General features: G+C 38.0%; 1 protein-coding gene across 2 annotated transcripts in view; it reads right to left on the reverse strand.

Annotated features, from left to right (window-relative positions):
• Nucleotides 1-27,156, reverse strand: part of CFH (complement factor H) — a 199,853-nt gene that overhangs the window by 15,476 nt on the left and 157,221 nt on the right. For both annotated transcript variants that reach the window (XM_030302774.1, XM_030302775.1), the window contains 2 exons: nt 9,601-9,795; nt 8,773-8,949 (listed from right to left, as the gene is read on the reverse strand). In XM_030302774.1, the coding sequence (XP_030158634.1) occupies nt 8,773-8,949; nt 9,601-9,795 (372 nt within the window). The remainder of the gene's footprint in view (nt 1-8,772; nt 8,950-9,600; nt 9,796-27,156) is intronic.

Raw genomic sequence — 27,156 nt, forward strand, 5'->3', positions numbered from 1 at the left:
GCTCCGGGCCATCAGCACAGAGCCCGACGCGGGGCTCGAACTCACGGACCGCGAGATCGTGACCTGAGCTGAAGTCGGACGCTCAACCGACTGAGCCACCCAGGCGCCCCTGCAGAGATATTTTAAATTAATGATTCACTCTTGTTCCTTATTACTGGTTTGGTTTGTTCAGATTTTCTATTCTTGATGATTTTGTCTTGTAAGTTTTCTATTTCCAGGGATTTATCAATTTATTTAGGTTATCCAATTTGTTGGTGTGTAAATGTTTATGGTTGTCTCTTATGAACATCTGCATTTCTGTGGCATCAGTTGAATGTCTCCAATTTCATTTCTCATGTTATTTATTTGATCTCTCTTTTTTCTTAATCAACTTAGGCTTATCAAGTTTGTTTCTGTTTTGAAAAAAATAGGTATTAATGTTGATTTTTTTGGTCTTTATTTCATATATTTTTGCTCTGATTTCTGTTATTTCCCAGCTTGTTAATTATAGGCTTGGTTGTTCTGTTTTTTAATACATTTTTTTTTTCATTTTATTTGAGAGAGAGACAGAGACAGAGAGAGACAGAGAGAGAGATAGAGCATGAGTCAGGGAGGGGCAGAAGGAGAGAGAGAATCTTAAGCAGGCTCCACACTCAAGTGCAGAGCCCAATATAGAGCTCAAGCCCGTGACCCTGGGATTATGATCTGACCCCAAATCAGGAGTTGGATGCTCACCCAACTGAGCCACCCAAGTGACCTCTTCTTTTTAGTTTTTGGATGTATAAAGTTAGGTTGTATATTTGAGATCATTTCTTTTTCTTACTGTAGGCATTTATCACTATAAAGACCTCTCATAGAACTGCCTTTGTATGTGAGGTATTTATTTCTCTCTTGCTGCTTTCAAAATTATTTTTATTTGGTTTTAGCCAGTTTTATTGTAATGTGTCTTAGAGATGATTTCCTTGGGTTGAATCTGTTTGGGGGAATTAATGAGCTTCTTGATTTTGATAGTCCGTATCTCTTCCCAGACTGATAAATTCACAGCCATTATTTCCTTAAGTAAACTTCCTGTCCCTTTCTCTCTCTTCTCCTTTTGGGACTCACATAATGCCTACAATGTCTCCTCTGATAGTCTCCCATAATTCACATAGGCTTTCTCTGGAATTCCTTCTCCTTTTTTCTCCTCTGACTACAAGACTTCAAATGACCTCTCTTCTACTTCATAGATTCTTTCTTCTGATTGATAAGATCTGCTGTTGATACTCTTTGTTGTATTTTTCCTTTCATTCATTATATTCTTCAGTTATAGAATTTCTGTGTGGTTCTCTTTATAATTTCTACCTCATTTTCCTGATTTCTTTGGATTTTCTTTCTGTGTCTTCTTATAGCTCACTGAGCTTCCTCAAAGCTACCGTTTTCAATTCTTTATCAGGAAAATCATAAATCTTCATTATTTAGGGTAAGTTACTGGAAAAGTGTTGTGTTTCTTTGGTGATGTCATATTTCCTTGATTTTTCATGTTTCTTAAAGTCTTGCATTGTTGCCTTTGCCTTTGAAGAAGGTCTCACTTCCTCTGGTCTTTCCTGACGTTGGCAGAGAAATACTTTCTGTCATACTTGTTAGGGATTCTGAGGCTTTTTGAAGATGTTTTTAATGGATACATTTTTCCAGTATGTCTTACTACAATTTAAGAGGGAATTTTTGATGGTACGCCTTTTTTCAATCCTGCAGAGTTAGTCAGGGTCCTGACAGCTTTCTGTTTGATTTCCTGGAGGTAATGCTGAATGGTCAAGTACATTCTTTTTACTCTATCTGTGGAGTCAGTTTGAATTTCTAAGTATGTTCACTAGCCATTTGAAAACTCCTGCACTCACTACCTTTGGGGAATATACAAAAGGAGCTGGCCAGTGGATAGCAGGTATGCAGAATGTTGGGGGATGCCACCAGGTGAGCAAGATCTGAACCCAAGTCATCCCAGTGGCTAGTGGGTAGGCTACTGACTGTAGTCTGCAAAGTGGTTAGTAGGGTCTTTGTCCCTTGAGAAATTCTGAGCCCTGACTGTTGTGGTCCAAACTTTTCTCATTCCCTTCACTCATGAAGATCACTTCAGTATTCTGGATGTAGTTAGAAAGAAATGGGCCTTTTGGTCAGTGACCCATGCAGTTGAAGAAGCCAGATGATCACTCACACACTTTCCCGCTGTGGAGAAATTGCAGGCTGAATGGGTCTCTCTTGGCACTGAACTGTACCCCTTTCAGGGAGGAGTGACTCAGATAAGAAAAAAAATGTTCCATTCATCCTCTTCAGTGCACCCACTCTTGGATCTTTTTGCTGTCAAAGTGTGCAAAAACTTCTGCTAGATTCCCAGACTCCCACAAAAATGCTTTCTGTGGGTGATTGTCAAAACTGTGATCTTGGCCAGGAAGAACTGAAACTTGTGTTCTGACATCTAGCTGGTGTCACTCTATTTTTTTCTAGATTGACTTCATGTATGTATGTATTTTGTGTTTTTATTTTTGTCGACATACAGTGTTATATTATTTTCAGGTGTATAATATAGTGATTCAACAATTCCATACCTCGCCCAGTGCTCATAATGACATCACTATTTCACCTGTTCCCTGTGCCACCTTTCTCCCCTCTGGTAACTATCACTTTGTTCTCTATAGTTGAGTCTTTTTGTTTGTTTTGGTTTTGGTTTTTTTGTTTGTTTGTTTTGGTTTATCTCACTCTCACATATTTCCCAATTTGTCATTTGTCTTAAATCCCACATATGACTGAAATCATATGGTATTTGTCTTTCACTGACTGACTCATTTCACTTGGCATTATACTGTCCAGCTCCATACATATTGTTGCAAATGGCAAGATTTCATTCTTTTTCATGGCTGAATAATAGTCTCTCTCTCTCTGTATGTATACACACACACGCACACACACACACCACTCGTCTTTATTCATTCATCAATCAATAGATACTTGGCTACTTCCATATCTTGGTTATTGGAAAGAAAGCTGATATAAACATAGGTGTGCATATATCCCTTTGAATTAGTGTTTTTTTGTATTCTTTGGGTAAATACCCAGAAGTATGATTGCTGGATCATACAGCAAGTCTATTTTTCTTTTTGAGGAACTTCCATACTGTTTTCCAGAGTGGCTGCACCAGTTTGCATTCCCAACATTGCAAGAGGGTACCCCTTGCTCCACATCCTCACCAACATCTGTTGTTTCTTGTGTTGTTGATTTTAGCCATTCTGTCAAGGGTGAGGTGATATCTTATTGTTGTTTTGATTGCATTTCCCTGATGATAAGTGATGATGAGTATCTCTTCATGTGCCTGTTGTCCTTTGTATGTCTTCTTTGGAGAAATGTCTGTTCATGTCTCCCATTCATTTTTTTAGTTGGATTATTTGGTTTTTGGTGTCGAGTTTTATAAGTTCTTTACATATTTTGGATACTACTCTTTACCAGACATGCCATCTGTAAATAACATCTCCCATTCCACAGGTTGCCTTTCAGTTTTATTGACTGTTTCCTTTGCTGTGCAGAAGTTTTTATTTTAATGTAGTTCTAATAATTTTTTATTTTATTTTTATTTATTTATTCTTGCTTTTATTTTCCTTGCCTCAGGGGATCTGTCTAGAAAGTTTGTGGCTGATTTCAGAGAAGTTACTGCTTCTGCTCTCTCTCTTCCAGGACTTTTATAGTTTCAGGTCTCACATTTAGGTCTTTAATCCACTTTGAATTTATTTTTGTGTATGGTGCAACAAAGTGGTTCAGTTTCATTTTGTGCATGTTGCTGTATAGTTTTCCCAGTACCATTTGTTGAACACATTGTCTTTTTCCCACTGGATATTCGTTCCTGCTTTGTTGAAGATTAATTCAGTATATAATTATGGGTTTATTTCTGGGTTTTCTATTCAGTTCCATTTGTCCAAGTGTCTATTTTTGTGCCAGTACCTTACTGTCTTGATCACTATAGCTTTGTAATATAACTTGAAGTCTGGAATTGTGATGCTTCCAGCTTTGCTTTTCTCTTTCAAGACTGATTTGACTATTCAGGTTCTTTTGTAGTTCCATACAAACTTTAGGATTGTTTGTTCTAGGTCTGTAAAAAATGTTGGTATTTGATGGGGATTGCATTGAGTGTGTAGATTGCTTTGGGTTGTGTAGACATTTTAACAATATTTGCTCTTCTAGTCCATGAACATGGGATGTCTTTCCATTTCTTTGTGTCATCTTCCATTTCTTTTTCATCAGAGTTTTATAGTTTCAGAGTACAGATCTTTCACCTCTCTGATTAGGTTTATTCTTAGGTATTTTATTATTTTTAGTGCAATAGTAAATGGGTTGTTTTCTTATTTCTCTTTCTGCTGTTTCATTATTAATATATAGAAAGGGATCAAATTTCTATACATTGATTTTGTATCCTACAGCTTTTCTGAATTCATTCTAGTTCTAGCAGGTTTCAGTGGAATCTTTTGGGTTTTCTATATAGAATATTATGTGATCTGTAAATAGTAAAAGGTTTACCTCTTCCTTACTGATTTGGATGCCTTTTATTTCTTTTTGTTGTCTGATTGCAGTGGCTCGGACTTCCAGTACTATCTCGAATAAAAATGGTAGAGTAGACATCCTTGTCTTGTTCCTTAGGGGAAAAGCTGTTTTTCCCCTTTAAGGATGATGTTAGTTGTGTGTTTTTCATGTATGGCCTTTTTTTATGTTGAGGTATGTCCCCTCAAAACTTACTTTGTTGAGAGCTTTTATTATGAATTGATGTTATATTTTGCCAAATGCTTTTTTGGCATCTGTTGAAATGATCATATGGTTCTTATCCTTTTTTTTAATTGATGTGGTTTGATTGATGTGATATATCACATTGATTGGTTTGTTAATATTGAACCATCCTTGGAGTCCAGGAATAAATCACCGTGCGTAAGACTGATGTGGTGAATAATTTTTTAATGTTTTGTTAGATTTGGTTTGCTAGTATTTGTTATGGATTTTTGCATCTATATTCATCAGAAATATTTACCTACAGTTCCCTTTTCTTGTTTCTTTATCTGGTTTTGGTATCAGGGTAGTGTGCCTCATAGAATGAATTTGGAGTTTTCCTTCTTTTTCTATTTTTTTGGAATAGTTTAAGAAGATCGCTTCTCAGACTTCTGGCTAAGATCAAGTGTGGAATAGTTTGAGAAGAATACGTATTAACTCTTCTTTAAATGTTTGGTAGAATTCACTTGTGAACTCATCTGGTCTTGGACTTTTGTTTGTTGGGAGGTGTTTGATTACTGATTCCTTTTTTTTTTTTTTCCTGTCAATTGGTCTGTTCATTTTTTTATTTGTTCCCGTTTCAGTTTTAGTAGGTTTATGTTTATAGGAATTTATCCATTTCTTCCAGATTACCGACTTTGTGGCATACAGTTTTCCATGATATTCTCATATAATTGTTTGAATTTCTGTGGTGTTGGTTGTTATTTCTCCTCTCTTGTGATTTACTTATTTGGGTCCTTTATCTTTTCTTCTTGATAGTATGGCTAGCAGGTTATCACTTATTAATTTTTTCAAAGAACCAGTTCCTGGTTTCTTTGATCTGCTGTATTGTTTTTCTCGTTTCTATGACATTTCTTTCTTTGATTTAAAAATTTTTAAAGTTAATTCATTTTTGAGAGAGAGACAGAGTGTGAGCAGGGGAGGGGCAGAGAGAGAGGGAGACACAGAATCCAAAGCAGGCTCCATGCTCTGAGTTGTCAGCACAGAGCCTGACATGGAGCTTGAACTCACAAACTGTGAGATCATGACCTGACTCGCAGTCAGATCCTTAACCGACTGAGCCACCCAGGCACCCCCATTTATTTCTGTTCTAATCCTTATTATTTCTTTCCTTCTGTTTTTTTTTTTTTTTCCTTAGGTTTTGTTTGTGGTTGCTTTTCTAGCTTCTTCAGGTGTCAAGTGAAACTGTTTATTTGATTCTTTTCTTGCTTCTTGAAGCAGACCTGTATTGCTACAAACTTCCCTCTTAGAACCAGTTTGGCTGCATCCCAAAGGTTTTTAATTGTGGTGTTTTCATTTTCACTTGTTTCCATGTGGTTTTTTGAATTTTCTTTCATTTTCTGGTTGACCCATTCATTGTTTATTAGCATGTTACTTCACTTTCATATATTTATGCTCTTTTCAGACTTTTTCTTGTGGTTGACTTCTAGTTACATAGTAGTGTGTTCAGAAAAGATGCATGGTATCACTTTGACCTTTTTGAATTTGTTGGGGCTTGTTTTATGTCCTAATATGTGTCCCATTCTGGACAATGTTCCACATACACTTGAAAAGCATGTGTATTCTGCTGTTTTAGGATGCAGTGTTCTCAAAATATCTGTTAAATCCATCTGTTCCAGTGTGTCATTCAGAGCTGTTGTTTCCTTGTTGATTATCTGTTTAAATGATCTTGTCCATTTATGTAACTGAAGTGTGAAAATCCCTACTACCATTTATTATGAATGTTTAGTTCTTTTCCATTTGTTATTAACTTTTATGTATAGGGGAGCTTACATGTTGGGTGCATAAACATTTACAATTGTTTATTGTAAATTGGATTGTCCCCTTTATTATTTCAGCTTCTGCTGAAAAATGCCCTAGGAGCCTTGTGGGTTTTCCCTTGTATGGGACTTTTTTTTTTTTTGTCTTGCTGCTTTAAAATATTTTTTCTATACCCCTATGTTTTGCCAATCTAATTACAATATATATGTTTCTGCGGGTTAGCTTTTGTTCATTTTCTTGGGGGTTCCCTGTGCCTCCTGGATATGGATATCTGTTTCCTCCCCCCCAGATTAGGGAAGTTTTCTGCTATTAATTCTTCAAATAAATTTTCTGTCCCTTTTTTTTCTTTCTTTTTCTTCTGGGACTCCTCTACAATGAATGTTGTTATGTTTGATGGAGTCATGAAGTTCCATAAATCTATTCTCTTTTTGCATAATTCTTTTCTCTCTTTTGTTCAGCTTGATAACTTTCCGTTCCTTTGTCTTCTAGGCCATTATGTTGTTCCTCTCCTTCTTCCAGCCTGCTGTTCATGCCACCAAGTGTGTTTCGGATTTTGTTTATTGAGCCCTTTATCTCTGCTGTGTTATTCCTTATCTCTGTATTAAGGGTTTCACCCATGTCTTGGATTTTTTTTCTTAAGTCCAGTATCTTTAGATTTGTTACATTAAATTCTCTATTAGGTATTTTACTAATATCTGTTTCACTTAGATCCATGGCTGTGGCATTGCTCTCTTCTTGCATTTGGGACAATTTCTTCTGTTTTCTCATTTTGTCTAAGTTTCTTGGCTTACTTTTCTGTGTTAAAAAAGTCAGCTACTTCTCCTGTTCCTGAGGGTAATGGCCTTATGAAAAAGAGGTTCTGTCATGCCCTGAGGTGTTGTGACCCCGTTTCCCCAGGGCCTGGCACTTCAGGGAGTGTCTCCAATGTATGCTATGTGCACACTGCTGTTGTGTCCTGACTGCTTTATCTTTCCGGTCACTCATCTGCAGAGGCTCTCTTTGCCTGTCGTGGGCAGTGTTTGGTTCCTTGCCTGAATGTGGTAAGTTTTAACTTGGTGTATTCTGGTCTGCTTGTGAAATGAGACTTCTCAACATTGCTGCTGGAATCCAGCCCCACCTCCCTGCCCCCTGCCAAAAACAAACAAACAAAACAAACAAACAAACAAACAAACAAAAAACCTCCCAAGTTGGGAGATGCAGTTTGGGCTGGGATTTGATCTGTTTTTTTGTGGTTGGGGGCTGCCTGCTCTGGGACTGAGGCAAGTGTGACCGGGAAGGGTGGTTCCACCAGAGCATAGGGACATAGGGCTTGGTGTAAGCAAGTAAGATAGCAAGTGTGAGCCCTGTGCTGGTTCCCACAGTTGACCCTGTGTTAATGTTGAAGGGCGGGTGAGGGAAATGGCACCTGCCAGTTCCTTTGTTTCCAGAGGGGTCTCTGTGAATGCTCCCTTTCTGCAACATGCTCCAGGATGAGCAAATAACCTCCCCACTGTGTGCTCCAAGTGCTCATCAGATTGCTGTTTCCATGCTGTATGTCCACAGGCTCTTTGCTTGCCTTATCTCCAAGAGCAGTCCCAATGCCCTTTGATCTCTTCCAGACCCAAGCACACTTACCTTTCAAACCCCAGGCTTTAAGCCTCACTGGTTGCAGGAACTCACAAAATTTGTCCCCTCTGCTTTCCAAGCTAATTTCTATGGGGATTTGTTTTTCCTGTGTGTTCCTCTGTGTGTCAGTCTGTCTTTCACCCTCTCTGTGACCACTACTCCCTTACCACCTCAGTGGCCACAGTCCATTTCTTCTCAGTTTGGGAGAGAAACCTGCATCTCTGTACATCTTACTTCTTCAATGTGGCCTGTTCTGTACCTTTAATTGTGGAATCTGTTCTGCCAGTCTTCAGGTCAATCTCGGGGGTATTTAGGATGATTTGATAGTTATCCTTATGGGATGAGGCAAGCCTAGGATCCCCCTACTCCGTCACATCTTCCTCCTTCCATTGCTGGTGTCACCCTATTAATACAGGTTACTTCTTTGTAGTTTCATTACTGTTTTCTTGACTAATGCCTATCATTAGACATTTATTTTGCTATATATATGTATCAAAAATGTGTATATCCACTCACACACTCTTGGAAAAAATAAAACTAAGTAGATTCATTGGTGGAAATAAGAAAGTTGATATAAATATTTTGTCACAGTTAATACAGATGAGGGTTAGAAAACCATAAATATACTGAGATCTGAGACCATTTACTTACTGAGAAGAATGCACTCGGGAGGAGGGAACCAGCCACCCTCTGTACAGGTCATCACAGTCTGCTCGTTTTGAAGACTGTAGCCAGCATGGCAGTTAACTTTTACAGATTCACCTTGTACGTATTTTACTCCTCGTTTTGGGTTATCTCCATTTTTCAAATGATTGAAAATACATTGTCCTAAAAATCATAAAAATAATAAACAAAAAATTTTTAAACCCATAAATTCAGTGAAAATAGCAAATTAAAAATTATTTGTAGGGGCGCCTGGGTGGCTCAGTCGGTTGGGCGGCCGACTTCAGCTCAGGTCACGATCTCGCGGTCCGTGAGTTCGAGCCCCGCGTCGGGCTCTGGGCTGATGGCTCAGAGCCTGGAGCCTGCTTCCGATTCTGTGTCTCCCTCTCTCTCTGCCCCTCCCCCGTTCATGCTCTGTCTCTCTCTGTCTCAAAAATAAATAAACATTAAAAAAAAATTAAAAAAAAAATTATTTGTACAACATTTAAACTATAATGCATAAGTATCCAAAAATAAAGCTAATACCAAATGTTGAAAAAGAAAAAAATCAATAGTCAATACTATTTACTTTCAGTATTTATAATTAAGGTATGGGTAAATGATATAGGTATTTTCAAAAAACCTCTAACTTTATCTCTAATAAGATTTTAGGAAGAGCTCCTCATAAAAGGAAAACCTCATGTTGGTATTTTTGCTCATAAAATTCATCCCTTGGCCTTCTTTTTGTCATAGTAGTCTTAATTGTACTCACTTACATGTCTGCTCCCTCCAGGATGTGAACTATTTATACATATACAATTATAACGGTTGACTTACTGCGGCATGGTACTTCTGGTGACCATCCTTCTTTTGTGCAATGAATATATTCCCAGGGCTCTTGTGAAGCAGTCACAAAATTGGTCTCACAGGAATACCAATATTTTTTTCCTACACGTACTGGAAAGTCTCGTCTATAGATAATTTCATAGTATAGACTACCATGTTTTATTTGTGGAAAATCACAACGATTCCCTTGGAAGAAAAACAAAACAAACAAAACCATTATAAATAATGTTTTACCTTAATAAAAAATCAAATCGAAAATGAATTGTTTCATGGGTGAATTCTATCCTCTTATTAGCATTATTTCATTAATTGCATCAGGTTTTCTAGGACAAAAAAAGTTATAAATTTCAGATTTTTTCCACCACATTTTTGAAGCTTTCAATATTGAGATCAAGTGTTCATTTAGTCTTATTCCTTTTAAGTTATCTTCTAGTATTTTTCTCCACTGCTTTTTGAAGAGTTAGATTCTTTTCCCGTTATCCTTGGATGAATTTCATCATGATACATAAATATGAGTGTCATTTAACAATCATTCTACCTTGGGCAAACTTCAGTGTTTGGATTTGCAGGAATTAAGTTTTAAAGAACTTAAATACATTGCTGTAAAATTGTAAAGGAGAGATTTGAACCCTGGTGGTCTGATTTCAGAACAACTTTGGTTATCCACCTATTAGGTGTTTCAAAGTGTATCAATTAGGAGTTAAGATGGTGGAGAAGTAGAGGGACAAAGATTTCCCTCGTCCCTCAAACAGCTGTATTGAGGTCAGAACACCTGGAACACCCAGGAAATCTATCTGCAGAGTGACAGAAAAATCTGCACAGGTGGAGGGAGACAGCTTGACGGGACAGAGGTGTGTCTATGCGAATTGGGGGAGATAAAACATTATGGGCCCGGAGGGAAGGGTTCCCCCTCTGTGGAGAGACAAAAAGGAGAGAGAGAAACTGTGGATTGTGGTATTGTGGTAGGACAAGAGGAAAACCTCTCCAGACCACGGACTAGAAATGAGAAATCTAGGGAGATTGCTAGCGTACTTTGCGAACAGCCTTAGGAGCTGAAGACTGCAGTTTTCAAAAGTGTGTGCCATCCTATGGAAGAAATCTGCTTCCACGTGCATGCACTTGTGGGGAGGGGAGCCAGCTCCAGTGTAGTATCCCATCTCAGGGGCACAGTGGGGAGAATAGTCCCCTCCCTTGAGTACTGTGGAAGAGTGTATATCGCCTCCCCAAGGTTAAAAGACCCTGTGTTTGCCTGCCATATGGGCAGGGTGGGGCAACACTATCCTAGAACTGGTGCTGGGTCCTTTAAGACACCAGGTTTTGAATCCCAGCCTAGCACCTAAGAGGCATGGGGGAACTGTGGGACAGGGCAAGCCACCTGCCTGAGCTACGTTGTGAGGGCTGCCTAAACAGCATGGTTTAAGACACCCAGTCCGGGGAGGAGAGATTTGGGTGTTGCCATTTTTCTCCCCATCACCAGCATGGTGCGGCTTCAGGGAACAGAATAGTGGCCCCCTGTGGAGGCCGACCCGCTTACACAAAATCTCACCCCTCAGTGGATGGCAACTACTTATCTAATGGCGTGGGACTGATACTGGGTGAACCAGAGGGCCTCTCCTCCAGACCAGCACAGTCACCTGTCCCACATACAAACAGACAACTATCCTGTGGTATTATATATTACTGTGTTGCCATTTTCTTTTCTTTTTTTTTTCCCTCTCTATTCTTTTCTGTATTTTTCTTTCTACCTCTTCATTTTTTACTCTGGAATCAGGCTTAAACTTTCTGATTTGATTTTTGGTCAATATATATACACATATAACACGTGTTTTATACATATAAAAATATATTTATGTTACATATTAATAAATTAATAATAAATAATAAGTTAACAATATAATAATAAATAATAAATTAATAAATACAAATTATATATATTATAAAAATATATATATTATATATATGTATTTTTTCTTTTTTTGCTTTCTCTGTTTCTGTGTCTGTTTAATCAGGCATTTTTATTCTATTTTTTTTACACCTTTTCTATATCTCCATCTTTATTTTCCTTTTGCTCTCACTGGATTAACCCTTATAGTTTCTTTGATTTGTCTAACAATGGTCTAAACATTCTACCGTATGACTAAGGAGAAGATTTGTAGAAGACAGACGAGTGGGGTAGAGCAGCCAAAGACGCAACAATAGAGTGCACGCAACACACTCTAAAAACACTTCCTGAAAGGCCAGGCCCTGGGCCAGTGTATGACCCCTTTTTAATATAGTAGTTCTCGTTGGTGCAGGACAGATAACAAATCATTAAAACACATAAGAGACACAAACCTGGCAAAAGTGATGAAACAGAATTCTCCTGAAAAGAAATTCCAGGAAGACAGCCAGAGAATTGCTCAAACCAGATATAAACAATACATCTGAACAATAATTGAGAATACCAGTCATACAACTAATAGCTGGGCTTGAAAAAAGCATAGACAACAGCAGAGAATCTATTGCTGCAGGGATTAAAGACCTAAGAAATAGACACAATGATTTAAGAAATGCTACAAATGAGATATGGAAAGGAAATTACTAGACCACAAAGGGCAATAAGAGACCTAAGTGATTCAATGAAACGAAATAATATCTATATCATAGGAGTTCTAGAAGAAGAAATGAGAGAAAAAGGGCAGAAATTTTATTTGAACAAATCACAGCTGAGAACTTCCCTAATCTGGACAAGGAAACAGGCATCCAGGTCCAAGAGGCACAGAGAACTCCCTTCAAAATCAACAAAAACAGGTCAACACCAAGACATATCATAGTGAAACTGGCAAAATACAAAGACAAAAAGAGAATTCTGAACACCTCTAGGGACAAATGGGCCTTAACCTAAAAGGGGAGACACATAAGAGTAATACACACACACACACACTACCAAAAGTCAAAAGGGAAGAAATAGAAAATTTGAACAAACCATAAGCAGAGAAGATATTGACTCAGTAATCAAAAATCGCCCAACAAATAAGAGTCCTAGGGCAGATGGCTTCCCAGGAGAAGTCTACCAGACACTTAAATACCTATTCTTCTCAAGCTGTTCCAAAAAATAAAATGAAAGAAAGGCTTTCAGGATCATTATACGAAGCCAGCATTACTTTGATTTCCAAAACTGACAAGAACCCACTAAAAAGGAGAATTACAGGCCAATATCTGATGAACGTGGTACTGATCATGGTACTGAACATGGTACTGATGAACATGGGTACAAAAATTCTCAACAAGACACTAGCAAACCAAATTTAACAGTATATTAAAAGAATCATTCAACATGATCAAGTGGGATTCATCCTAGGCTGCAGGGCTGGTTCAATTTTTGCAAGTCAATCAACTTGATATATTACCTTAAAAGAAGAAGGATAAGAACCATATGATCCCATCAATAGATGCAGAAAAAGCATTTTCTTAATAAAAACCTTCAAGGAAGTTGGGATAGAAGGAACATACCCTAACGTCATAAAAGCCATACATGAAATGCCCACAGTAAATATCATCCTCAATAGGGAAAAACAGAGAGCTTTCCCCCGGAGATCAAGAATACGCCAGGGATGTCCACTCTCACCACTGTTGTTTAACATAGTGTTGGAATCGCTAGCCTCAGCAATCAGACAACAAAATGAAATAAAAGGGATTCAAATTGGCAGAGAAGTAAAATGTTCACTCTTCGTGGATGACATGATAGTCTACAAGCAAAACCCACAAGACCCCACCAAAAAAATGCTAGAGCTGATACATGAATTCAGCACAATCAAAGGATACAAAATTAATGTACAGAAATTAGTTGAATTCTATATACCAATAATGAAGCAAGAGAAAGAGATATCAAGGAATTGAACCCATTCACAAACGCAACAAGAACGATAAAATACCTAGGAATAAACCTAACCAAAGAGGTAAAAGATCTGTACACTGAAAAAAAAAGAAAAAAAAAAAAAACAAACCAGAAAGCTTATGAAAGAAATTGAAGAAGACACATTGAAATGGAAAAACATTCCATGCTCAGGCATCAGAAGAACAAATATTGTTAAAATTTGATACTACCCAAAGCAATCTACACATTCTAGCAATTTCAATCAAAATAGCACCAGCACTCTCCAGAGAGCTAGAACAAACAATCCTAAAATTTGTATGGAACCACAAAAGATCCTGAATAGCCAAAGAAATGTTGAAAAAGAAAACTAAAGCTGGAGGCATCACAATCCCGGACTTTAGCTTGTATTACAAAGCTGTCATCATCAAGACAATATGGTGTTGGCACAAAAACAGACACATAGACTAACGGCATAGAATAGAGAACCGAGAAATGGACCCACACATATATGGCTAATTAATCTTCAAAAAAGCAGGGAAGAGTATCCAATGGAAAGAAGACAGTCTCTTTAGGAAAACGAATTGGGAAAAGTGGATAGCAACATGCAGAGGTATGAAACTGGACCACTTTCTTAAACCATACACAAAAATAAACTAAAAATGGATGAAAATCCTAAATGTGAGATAGGAAACCATCAAAATCCTGCAAGAGAAAACAAGCAGGAGCCTTTTTTACTTTGGCCGCAGCAACTTCTTACTTGACATGTCTCAAAAGGCAAGGAAATAAAAGCAAAAATGAGCTATTGGGACCTCATCAAGATAAAAAGCTTCTGCACAGCAAGGGAAACAATCAATAAAACTAAAAGGCAACCAATGGAAAGGGGGAAGGTATTTCCAAATGGCATACCAGATAAAGTGTTAGTATCAAAAACCTATAAAGAACTTACCAAACTGAACATCTGAAACACAAAAAAAGGGCAGAAAAAATGAATAGATACTTTTCCAAAGAAGACATTCAAATGGTAAATAAACACATGAAAAGATGTCCAACATTGCTCATCATCAGGGAAATACAAATCAAAACCACATTGAGATACCACCTCCCACCAGAGTGTCTAAAATTAACAACTCAGGAAACAACAGATGTTGGCAAGGATGTGGAGAAAAGGTAACCCTCTTGCACTATTGGTGGGAATGCAAACTGGTGAAGCTGCTCTGGAAACAGTGTGGAGGTTCCTCAAAAAATTAAAAATAGAATTACCTTACGACCCAGCAATAGCACTACTAGGAATTTATCCAAAGGAAACAGGAGGGCTGTTTTGAAGGGGCACAAGCACCCCAATGTTTATAGCAGCACTATCAACGATAGCCAAATTATGGCAAGAGGCCAAACGTCCATCAACTGCTTCTTTATCCAAAGAAGATGTGGTATATTTATATATATTGAAATACTATTTGGGGATGAAAAAGAATGAAATCTTGCCATTTCCAACAATGTGGATGGAAGTGGAAGGTATTTTGCTAAGTGCAATAACTCAGTCAGAGAAAGACAAATATTATATGATTTCACTCATATGTGGAATTTGAGAAACTTTTCAGGTGACCATAGGGGAACGGAAGGAAAAAAAATACAAACAGAAAGGGAGACAAATTCTAAGAGGCTCTTAAACAGAACTGAGCGTTGATGGCAGTGGGGGGTTGGGAAGATGGGGAAAATGGGTGATGGGTATTGAGGAGGGCACTTGTCAGGATGAATATGTAAGTGATGAATCAAGGGAATCTACTCCTGAAGCCAAGACTACTCTGTATGTTAGCTGACTTGCCAATAATTTAAAAAAAAAAAAAAAAAAAAAAAGGATATTAATTAAAGCAAACACTCCACTGAGATTTTTTTTCAAAAGTTATACAAAGGGGGTGAAATTAAAGTAGGTATTATTATTATGACAGGCTTGAATCTCTTTGCTGTTTTCTTTCATCTGGGTACACTTAAATATGTTTTATGCTTTTAGAAGGTCATCTCTGAAGCAAATACAGTATTTCATATATGGTCTGAGCAGCACTGGGATGGGCAAAATTTAGAACAGCCTCATTCTACCTTGGATTTCTATCAATACAGGGTGTGGTCTCATTAACAGTAGTGGTGGTTCTGTCATAGTTTTGACTCAAACTGATCTCAAAATTGATTAAAATATTCACCAATTTTTGGGGCGCTTGGGTGGCTCAGTTGGTTAAGCGGCTGACTTCGGCTCAGGTCACGATCTTGCGGTCCGTGAGTTCGAGCCCCGCGTCGGGCTCTGGGCTGATGGCTCAGAGCCTGGAGCCTGCTTCCGATTCTGTGTCTCCCTCTCTCTGACCCTCCCCTGTTCATGCTCTGTCTCTCTCTGTCTCAAAAATAAATAAAAGGTTAAAAAAATACCTTTAAAAAAAATATTCACCAATTTTTAAAACTCTTTCTAATCTGTCTGTACTTGTACATCTGATTCCTTTGACCTAAACCCAGGATCACTACTAAATGCCATGTTATTAGATTCAGCCTAGCACAGAGAATCCTTTTTGAATGATGAATCTGTGCTAATGCAGATTCACTATCATGACCCCCTGAATAATTCCACTTGTGAATTTGTACTGTGTTTCCCCTAAATCACTGAACTATCTGATAACACAAAGGAGTAATGAAATAGGCTTGAGAACAAAGTCCTGAATCTGATACTTGGGTAAGTTTACTTAACAAAATTTCAAACTATCTCATAAACCATCTAACTGGTCAATTTCCCCATCTTGTCCACAAGAACTTCATAAGGCCCCTTCTGGAATAAACTTGGTGAGATCCAGATCCAGCTGGGCTGATCTACCATTTCCATAACCCACCATAAACACGATTAAATATTTTCCTTATGGAAGTGGTTCAAGATGGAGATGTAGGAGATCCTGAACACACCTCTTCCCTTGGACACACTGAATCTACAGTTATATACAGAATAATTTTGTCCGGAAAAAAAAAAAAAGAAACCCTCTAAAAACTGGCTGAGTGATTCCTACACACTGGGCAAATGAGAAAAAGCTCACATCAAAGTGGATAGAAGAAACAGATACAATCTGACCCTAAATCTCTTCCCCAGCATGATGAGTCACAATTGGGAGGGAATTCAAAACTCTAAGCTTCTCCCTGAGGAGTGAAGTGTCTGAGCCTTACATCTGGCACCCCAATTTTAATATCTACACCTGACAGACAAGCCCCCAAAGCATCTAGCTTTGAAAGCCAACAGGGCTTGTGTCCACAAGACCCACAAGCTACAGCTCAGTGAGAAACAGTTCTTAAAGGGTCCACAGTCATGGACTCACCCACCCCAGGGTCCAGGATAGAGGAAGCCACCTGAAAAGTGCCCAGACTTTCTGTGAAAGAGACTTATTTGCCTATTTAAAAGCTCTGGCCTGAGGGGCAAGCATTTAATTTAAAACACATTTAGGGGCTTACTAAAACTCTCCTCAAAGATAGACTCCAGCAGGCACCATCTTTATACTCTCCCTTGCCTCTTTTCAGCTCACTGGTATCTCTAGAAGACAAGCTTATGTTCTCCTCAGACACCCTCTGAGTTTTACAGCTGCCACCCAGGAGATACCGCTAAATCATATGGCTATGGTGGCTAGTGGGTCCTACAGGACTGTAACAAATAAAGAAAGACTTATTAACAGGCCACCACTCTCAGGGCACAGGAGAGCACCACAGACTGAAGCACCTATCTTTTTCTGTTAAAGTACTATGAGATTAATCTTTTTTGCTGAGGCCTAAGGGGCAGACTTCTAATTAAACAGACAACTGAGGGCCAACCATAATCCTCTATAGGGAACTTGGAGGATAGGCACTATCTTCAGGTCCTCCTTCTGCTGTACTGCAGGGCACTGGTAACTCCTAGAGGGAAATCTGGACAAAGATCTGGTGCCCCAGTTTCTACCTCTGTTGCATTGGATTATGTGGCAGCCATCCAGGGGTCATTCCTTGATCTGATGGCCAGGGGGGGTTAGTATTCACGGGCCCCATGCGATTGTAAGAAATGCAGAGACAGTTCAGGGCTAGCAACCACACCAAAGGCACACTGTAGCTACAGACTGAACTATAATCTCAATATTTCTACGAAATGCCTGTTGGCCTTTCCTGGAGTTTTGGCTTGAGGAGCAGACTTCTGGTTTGGCACACATCTAGGGTCCTACTTAGGTGTTCTCTGGGGACAGAAGCCACTGGAGGCCATCTTTGTGATATTCCTCTGCTTCCTTCTAGGTCAAAGGTATCTCTAGGAATGGAGCTTATACTTTTCTATGGCACCCTGGCTTCTGTGTCAGCCAGCCAGGGTTTACCTCTAGACTGCCTGGCTCTGGTGACCAGCTGTGCTTATGGTTGTGGGTCCCACAGGACTGTCACAAATGGAGAAAGTTCTCAACCAGATACCACCCAGTGCACAGAAGAGAGGTAGGAGACTAAAGAATATATGTTTTATGTGGAAGAGGCCTATTAGCCTATCTTCATAGGTGAGGCCTGAGAAACAGGTTTTTCACTAAACAGACAACTAAGGGCCAACTGTAATCCTCTCCAGAGACCTCCAGAGACCACAGTTATGTTTTTGCTGCATTCCAGAGTGTTGGTCTCTCCTAGAAGGGTGCTTATACACACATCTGGTGCCCAGTTTTTGCATCTGGTGCCCTGGGCTTTGTGATAGATGTCCAGGTGTTGCCCCTTGATCTCCTGCCTCGGTGGCCACCAGGGCTTGTGTTCATGAATTCAAAGAGATGATGGCAGATAAAAGAAACAGTTCTGAACTGGCTATCACTCCATTGCTCAGTTCAGAAGGAACGGACATCTCCCAGTCTTCCCTTGAAAGGGGTATATTTGCATACTTTAACCTTTGCTGCCTGAGGGCCTGGCTTCCAATCAGCCTGAATCTAGGTGCTGAGACCCTTCCTTCTGGGACACTGTCAGGTCTTGACAAACTCTCAACTACTGGGAGCCACTAAAAATAACACTGGCTAATTATACAATCACAAGACTTGAGAGACATCCACGAACTAGGCTAGGGTTGAACAATAATGATTATCTCCGAAGTGACCCCATTCCTTCAAGACTAGCAGAGGTGGCTATTTTTTCTAATGCACAGAAGCCAACCACAGAGAATCAAGGAAAATTAAGAAAAAGAGGAATATGTTAAAACTGAAAGAACAAGATAAAACCACAGAAAAAAAGCCTTTAACTGCATGAAAATAAGTGCTTGACCTTAAAATAAGTGATAAAGAGTTAAAAATAATGGTTATAAAGATCCTCACTAAGCTTAGGAGAAGAATGGGTAAGCATAGGGAGTATTTCAACAAAGAGAAAATATAAGAAAGTACCAAGTAGAAGTCACAGAGCTGAAGAATACAATAATCGTACTGAAAAATACAATAAAGTGTTTCAACAGCAGCCTAGAGGAAGTAGAAAAAAGGATCAGTAACTTAAAGGCAGGCTGGGAGAACTCACTCAATCAAACCAGCACAAAGAAAGAAGAATAAAAATGTATAAAGACTTTGCACTGATGGACACTGATGGGACAACCTCAGCAGACCAACATTTACACTATAGGAGTTCCAGAAGAAGAAAGGGGCAGGAAACTTCTTTGAAAAAATAGTGACTGAAAATTTCCCTATCCTGGGAAAGAAAATAGACATATAGATACAGGAAGCCTATAGAGTTGCAAAAATGATGAACTCAAAGAAACCCACACCAATGCACGTTATAGTTAAAATGTCAAAAGTTAGGGGCGCCTGGGTGGCTCAGTCGGTTAAGCGTCCGACTTCGGCTCAGGTCATGATCTCACGGTCCGTGAGTTCGAGCCCCATGTCGGGTTCTGTGCCGACAGCTCAGAGCCTGGAGCCCGTTTCAGATTCTGTGTCTCCCTCTTCTCTCTGCCCCTCCCCTGTTCATGCTCTGTGTCTCTCTCTGTCTCAAAAATAAACGTTAAAAAAAATTTTTTTTTTTTTTTAAAAACGTCAAAAGTTAAAGACAGAGAAAGAATCTGAAAAGCAGCAAGAGGAAAACAACTTGGTACACAGAGAGAAAAAGTTTTCCAGACAAGCAAAAGCTAAAGAAGTTAATCACCATGAGACCAGCATTATGAGAACTGTTAACAGGAATTCTTTAAGTTGAGGTAAAAGGGTGCTAATTAGTAACAGGAAAACATATAAATCTCATTTGTAAAGGTAAATATATAGTAAAATTCAAAATAATCTGATGTAAAGGTGGTGAGTTAGTCAATTATAAAGTTAGTAGGAAGGTTAAAAAGGCAAAAGAAGTAAAAATAAGTATAACTAAAATAATTCATTAAAAAATACACAAAACATGTAAATTGTGACATCAAAAATAAAAACATGGGAGGAGTGAAAAGGTAGAGCATTAGAACACAATGAAAGTTAGGTTCTTTTCAAGTTAAAGTAGACTGTTATAAATACAAATTGTTTTATGGAAGCCTTGTGGTAATCACAAAGCAAAAACTTTTGGTAGATGCACAAAAATTAAAGAGAAAGAAATCTAGGCATACTACTGCAGAAAATAAATCACAAAGAAATACAGCAAGAGAAGAAGAAAGGACAAAAGGAATTACAAAAAATGGGAAAACAACTAACAAAATGGCAATAAGTACACTCCTATCAATAATTACTTTAAACGTAAATGTACTAAATACTCCAATCAAAAGATATAGCATGGCTGAATAGATTAAAAAAAAAAAAAAGGACCCATCTGTATGCTGCCTACAAGAGACTCAGTTCAGAAATAAGACACATAGACTTAAAGTGAAGGGATAGAAAAAGATATTCCATGCAAATGAAAACAAAACAGTGGCTCAGTCAGTTAAGCACCCGACCTTCAATTTTACTGCAGGTCATGATGCACAGCTGTGAGATCAAGTTGCATGTCAGGATCCACTCTGGGCGTGGAGCCTGCTTACAATTCTCTCTCTCTCTCTCTCTCCCTCTACTGCTTGTGCTCTCTCTCCCTCGCTCAAAAAAAAAAAAAAAACAATAAAAACACAAAAGCTAGTGTACCTATATTTATATAGGACAAATAGACGTTTTAACACAAAGACTGTAATAAAAGACAAAGATGGGCATTACATAAAGGGGTTCATCCCATAAGAGAATATAATACCTGTAAATTTTAAGCAGCCAACATAAGAGCACCTAAAATGTAGAGCAAATATTAACAGAAATAAAGGGAAAATAGACAGTAATACAATAATTAATACTCCCACTTTCATCAATGGATAGATCATCGAGGAAAAAATCAATAAGGAGACATTGACGTTGTGATGTTAGACCATATGTACTTACCAGACATATGCAGAATATCCATCTAAAACTAACAGAACACACCGTCTTATCAAGCATACATGGAACCTTCTTTATGACAGACATATGTTATACCACAAAACAAGTCTTAACACTAAGAAGACTGAAATCATATCAAATAGCTCTTCTGAGAACAATGGTATGAAACTAATCAATTTCAGGAATAAAACTGGGAAATCCACAAATACGTGGAGATTAAACAACATGCTACTGAATGGGTCAAATTAAAAAAAAAAAGTAAAAGAGGATCAAAACTACCAAGAGACAAATGAAAATGGAAATACAACATATCAAAACTTATGAAATGCAGCAAAAGCAGTTATCATAGTACATGCTTACATCAAGAAGCAAGAAACCTCAAATGAACCAATTTTACATCTCAAGGAGCTAGAAAATGAAGAACAAACAAAACCTAAAGTTAGTAGAAGGCAGGAAATGACAAAGATCAGAGTGGAAATGAATGAAATAAAGGCTTAAAAAATAGAAAATATCAATAGAAATACCAATAAGATGAATAACATTAAAGGCAGAATTCTGAAAAGATAAACAAAATTGACAAGCCATTAATTAGACTCACCAAGAAAAAAGAGAAAACTCAGATATGCGCGTGTATGTGTGTGTGTATACACACACACACACACACACACACACACACCTATATATTATCAGAAATGAAAGAGGAGATGTACAATTGATACCAGAGAAATATAAAGGCCATAAGAGACTACTATGAACAATTATACAACAATAAATTGGACAACATAGAAGAGATGGATAAATTCATAAAAACATACAGCCTACCAAGACTAACTCATGAAGAAATAGAAAATCTGAAAGACTAATTACTAGTCAGGAGATTAAATCAGTAGCCTAAAACCTCACAAAAACTAAAGTCTAAGACCAGATACCTTCACTGGTTATTTCTATCAAACATTTAAAGAAGGATTGATCCCAATACTTTTCTAACTCTTCCAAAATATAGAAGAGGAGGGATTACTTCCAAACTTGTTTTATGAGGCCAGCATTATCCTGATATCAAAACCTGAGAAAAACACCACGAGAAAAGAAAATTACAGCCCAATACCTAAAAGACTTAGGTGCAAAAATCTTCAACAAAATATTAGCAAACTGAATTCAATAATACATTAAAAGGATGATACACTTTAATCAAGTAGGGGACTCATTCTAGGGATGCAAGGATGGTTCAACACCCACAAATCAGTGTGATAAACCACATTAATAAAATGAGGGAATAAAAAAATCACATGATCATCTCAATAGATGTACAAAAAGCATTTGATAAAATTCTACATTTTTTACGATCAAACTCTCAACATAGTGGATGTAGAGTGAACATATTGCATTGTGATAAAGCTATATACGACCACTCCACACAAACTTTATACTTAATAATGAAGATCAGGACCAAGATTAGAATGCCCACTCTCACCACTTCTATTCAACAACTTAGTACTGGAAGTCCTAACTAGAGTACTTAGGCAGAAAAAGAAAGAAAAGGCATCCCTTCAAGAAAGGAACAAATAAATCTGTCACTATTTTCAGATGACATGATATTATATACATAAAACCCTAAAAACTCCACCCAAACTCCTGTGAATTAATAAATGAATTCAGTAAAAATGCAGGATACAAAATCAATGTACAAACATCTGGTATGTTTCTACACACTAATAATAAACTATCAAAAAAGGAAATTAAGAAAACAATCCCATTTACAATAGCATCAAAACAAAGAAAATATCCAGGAATAAATCTATCCAAGAAGGTGAAAGATCTGTATCCTGAAAACTCTAGACAACGATGAAGTAAATCAAAGACACAAATAAATGAAAGATAGTCCATATTCATGAATTGGAAGAGTTAATATTGTTAGAATGTTCATACCACCCAAAGCTATCTATAGAGATTCAGTTCAATTCCTATCAAAATTCTAAAGGCATTTTTCACAGAAATAGAAGAAGCAATCCTAAAATGTGTTTGTAATCACAAAAGAATCCAAATAGTCAAAGAAATCCTGAGAAAGAAGAACAAAGCTAGAGGCATCATGCTTCAAGTTTACAAACTATATTACAAAATTAGAGTAATCAAAACAGTACAGTATTAGCATCCGACACATAGCTCAACAGAACAGAGAGCCTAGAAATAAACTCATGCATTTAAGGTCAGATAGTTTATGACAAAGAAGCCAAGAAGATGCAGTGAGGAGAGGACAGTCTCTTCAATAAGTGGTGTTGTGGAAACTGCACAGCCACATACAAAAGAATGAATCTGGAACACTATCTACAACATACATGAAAACTAACACAAAATGGACGAAAGACCTGAAAACATAAAACTCCTGGAAGAAAACATAGGGGATAAGTTCCTTGACATTGATCTTGGCAATTATTTTGTAGAATTCACACCAAAAACAAAGGCAACCCAAGCAAAACTAAACAAGTGGGACTGCATTAAACCAACTACTTCTGCACAATAAAGGAAACCATCAACAAACTGATGACTAGCCTAATGAGTAGGAGGAAATATTTGCAAATCATATATCTGATAAGGGGAAACATCCAAAATATATTTTAAAAACTCATATAATTCAGTAACAACAATAACTAAAGGCCCAATCTGAATAACACATGGGCAGACGATCTGGACAGACATTGTTTCTAGAGAAGAAACACAGATGACCAAAAGACACATGAAAAGATGCTCAACTTAACTTATCATCAGAGAAATGAAAATCAAAACCACAATAAGATATTACTTGATACTTGTTTACATGGCTTCATCAAAAAGAAAAAAAAATGTTAGTGAGGATATGGAGAAAAGGGAGCATTTCTGCCCTGTTAATGGGAATGTAGATTGGTGCAGCCACTATGAAAACGGCATGGAGGTTTCTCAAATAATTAACAGAACTACCATATGATCTTACAATTCCACTTCTAGGTATTTATCTGAAGGAAAGGAAAACACTAACTGAAAAGGACATATGTGCCCCATATTCACTGCAGCATTATTACAGTAGTCAAACTGTGGAAGCAATCTAAGTGTCCATTACTGGATGAGTGCATAAGAAACTAGGATTACTATTCAGCCAATAAAAGAAGGAAATGTTGCCATTTGTGATGACATGGATGGACTTGGAGGGCACCATGCTAAGTGAAATAAATCAGACAGAGAAAGACAAATACTACATGAGCTATATTTGGAATCTAAAAATACCAAACTCTTAGATAAAGAGAACAGAGTGGGGGTTGCCAGAGGCAGGGCCTGAAGGGCAGGAGAAATGGGTCAAGGGAGGTCGAAAGGTACAAACTACCAGTAATAAAATAATAAAATGATGGGGATGTAAGGTACAGACAGCATGGTGACTGCAGTTATTAATACTGCATTGTATATTTGAAAGTTGCTAAGAGAGTAGATCTTAAAGGTGCTTCCACAAGAAAAAACATGTTAACGATGTGGTGATAGATTTAACTACAATTGTGTTTGAAGTCATTCCACAATATATAAAAGTATCAAATCATGTTGCACATTTGAAACTAATATAACGTTATATGTCAATTATATCTCAATCATTCAATCATTCAGTATTTTTATTATAATTGTTTTACACATTAAGGTCTGTTTCATGTTGATAGGGTCTTTTGATTTGAAAATTCATTTTGGAGTTATCCCTAGAATTAATATGGAGGCCACTGACCTACTTTTTGTATCATAATGTATTCATATATTATCCAGTGTAAGTGCAGTACACCTGTACAACCAAATGTGGTATGTAAAGGAAAGGAATATAATTATAGAGACAAAAAAATACCTGGAAAAGAGTAGAGGAAACATTCCCCAGGAAAAAAGACAGTACTCTGTTGAACTGAATGGAATTTTGTTACATGGATGGTTTTGGAAAATTCTACAGTGTCTTTTTCTCCCTTCAAAAAGAGGAGCCTAATTCTCCTCCCTTTGAGTATGCAGGACTTAGAGACCCACTTCTAAAGTCTAGATATGGCTAAAGTGACAGTGTGTGACTAGTTTGTAAATGGTATGGAAGCTTCTGCTGCTCTCTCTATCAGATCATGAGCTCTGGAGAAAGTTAGCTGCCATTCGTGAAGCCTATGGAGATTCCCATGTGGTAAGTTACTGAAGCTTCCTGCCAAAAGCCTTATGAGTCAGCCGTCTTGGAGGCAGATCCTCTGGCCCCACCAAGCCAGCAGGTGACTGCAGCCTAGGTCAACATCCTGACTGCAACACAAGAAGTGCCTGGCTCAGAACTAGCTAGCTAAGCCACTCCCAAATTCCTGACCCATAGAAACTCTGAGAAGATAAAGGTGTGTTGTTTGAAGCCAATATGTTTTGGGGGAAATCTGTTACACAGAAATAAAGAACTAATATATTAGGTGTTCAATGACACTAGCCTTGCCAAATGTTTATTATTTATTTGATTATGCCAGCTTTACTCATAATTGGCAAAACGTAGAAACAACCAAGATGTCCACCACTATACGAATCTAATGAAGAAACCGTGATATATCCAGGCAATGGAGTATCATTTAGAGCCAGAAGAAATGACCTCTCATATCATGAAAAGACTTGGAGGAATCACAAAAGCTATTTCTCAGCATTAAAAAAAAAAATCTGGGGGCGCCTGGGTGGCTCAGTCGGTTAAGCAACTAATTTCGGCTCAGGTCATGATCTCGTGGTTTGTGAGTTCGAGCCCCACATTGGGATCTGTGCTGACAGCTCAGAGCCTGGAGCCTGCTTCGGATTCTGTGTCTCCCTCTCTCTCTGCCCCTCCCCAGCTCACGCTCTGTCTCTCTTTCCCTCAAAAATAAATAAACATTAAAAAAATTTTTTTTAAAAATCTGAAAAGGCTACAGGATGCATGAGCCCCACTGTATGACATTCTGGTTGCAGAGAATGAGCAAGGGGAGGAATCAATAGGTGGAGCACAGAGGATTTTTAGGGCAGTGAAAAGCTCTGTATGATACCATAATGATGGACATGTCACTATACGAATCTGACATATACATATGTCACTTGTCCAAACCTGTAGAATGTACATCAAGAGTGAACTCTAAGGTAAACTACTGACTTTGGGTAATATGATGGATGAATGCAGATTCATCAATGTAAAAACATACCTTTTGGGATGGGGAGATGTTGATAAATGGGGAAGGTATGCATGTGTGGCAACACTGAGTGTATAGGAAGTTTCTGTACCTTCCTGTCAATTTTGCTGTGAACGTAAAATTGCTTTAGGTAAGTGATTTGTTTCAAGTTTTAATTTAAATTCCAGTTTGTTCACATTTAGTGTAATAGTAGTTTCAGGAGTAGAATTTAGGGATTCATCACTTACATATAACACCCAGTGGTCATGAACACACGTGCCCTATTTAATACTCATCACTTATTTAACCTGTAACCCTCCTTCCCCGCCTACCTCACCTCCAGCAACCCTCAGTTTGTTCTCTATAGTTATGTGTCTCTTTTATGTATTGCCTCTATTTCCTCCCATGTTCATCTGTTTCATTTCTTAAATTCCACATATGAATGAAATCGTATGGTATTTGTCTTTCTCTGACTTATTTCACTTAGCATAATATATTCTAGTTCCATCCATGTCATTGCAAACGGCAAGATTTTATTGTTTTTGATGGATGAGGAATTTTCCAGAGTAAATATATACCAGAAGTTCTTTATCCATTCATCAGCTGATGGACATTTGGGCTTTTTCCATACTTTGGCTATTGTTGATAATGCTATATTGGGGTGCATGTATCCCTTTGAATCACTATTTTTGTATCCTTTGAGCAAATACCTACTAGTGTAATTGCTTGACTTTAAAAAAATTTTTTTTTTAATCTTTATTATTTATTTTTGAGAGAGAGAGAGACAGTGTGAGCAGGGGAGGGACAGAGAGAGAGGGAGACACAGAATCCGAAGCAGCTCCAGGCTCTGAGCTATCAGCACAGAGCCCGATACGGGGCTCGAACTCATGAACCGCAGGATCATGACCTGAGCTGAAGTGGGAAGCTTAACTGACTGAACCACCCAGGCGCCCCTGACTTTTTGAGGAACCTCCATACTGTTTCCCAGGGGGGCTGCACCCGTTTCATTTTCCACCAACAACGTAAGAGGTTTACCCTTTCTCTTTAACCTCACCAACATCTGTTGTTTCCTGTGTTGTTAGTTTTAGCCATTTTGACAGGTATGAGGTGGTATGTTATTTTAGTCTGATTTGTATTTCCCTGATGATGTATGATGTTGAGCATCTTTTCATGTGTCTGTTAGCCATCTGGATGTCTTTTTTGC

Source organism: Lynx canadensis, chromosome F1 (genome assembly GCF_007474595.2).
Source record: "Lynx canadensis isolate LIC74 chromosome F1, mLynCan4.pri.v2, whole genome shotgun sequence".
In the NCBI taxonomy this organism is placed as follows: domain Eukaryota; kingdom Metazoa; phylum Chordata; class Mammalia; order Carnivora; family Felidae; genus Lynx; species Lynx canadensis.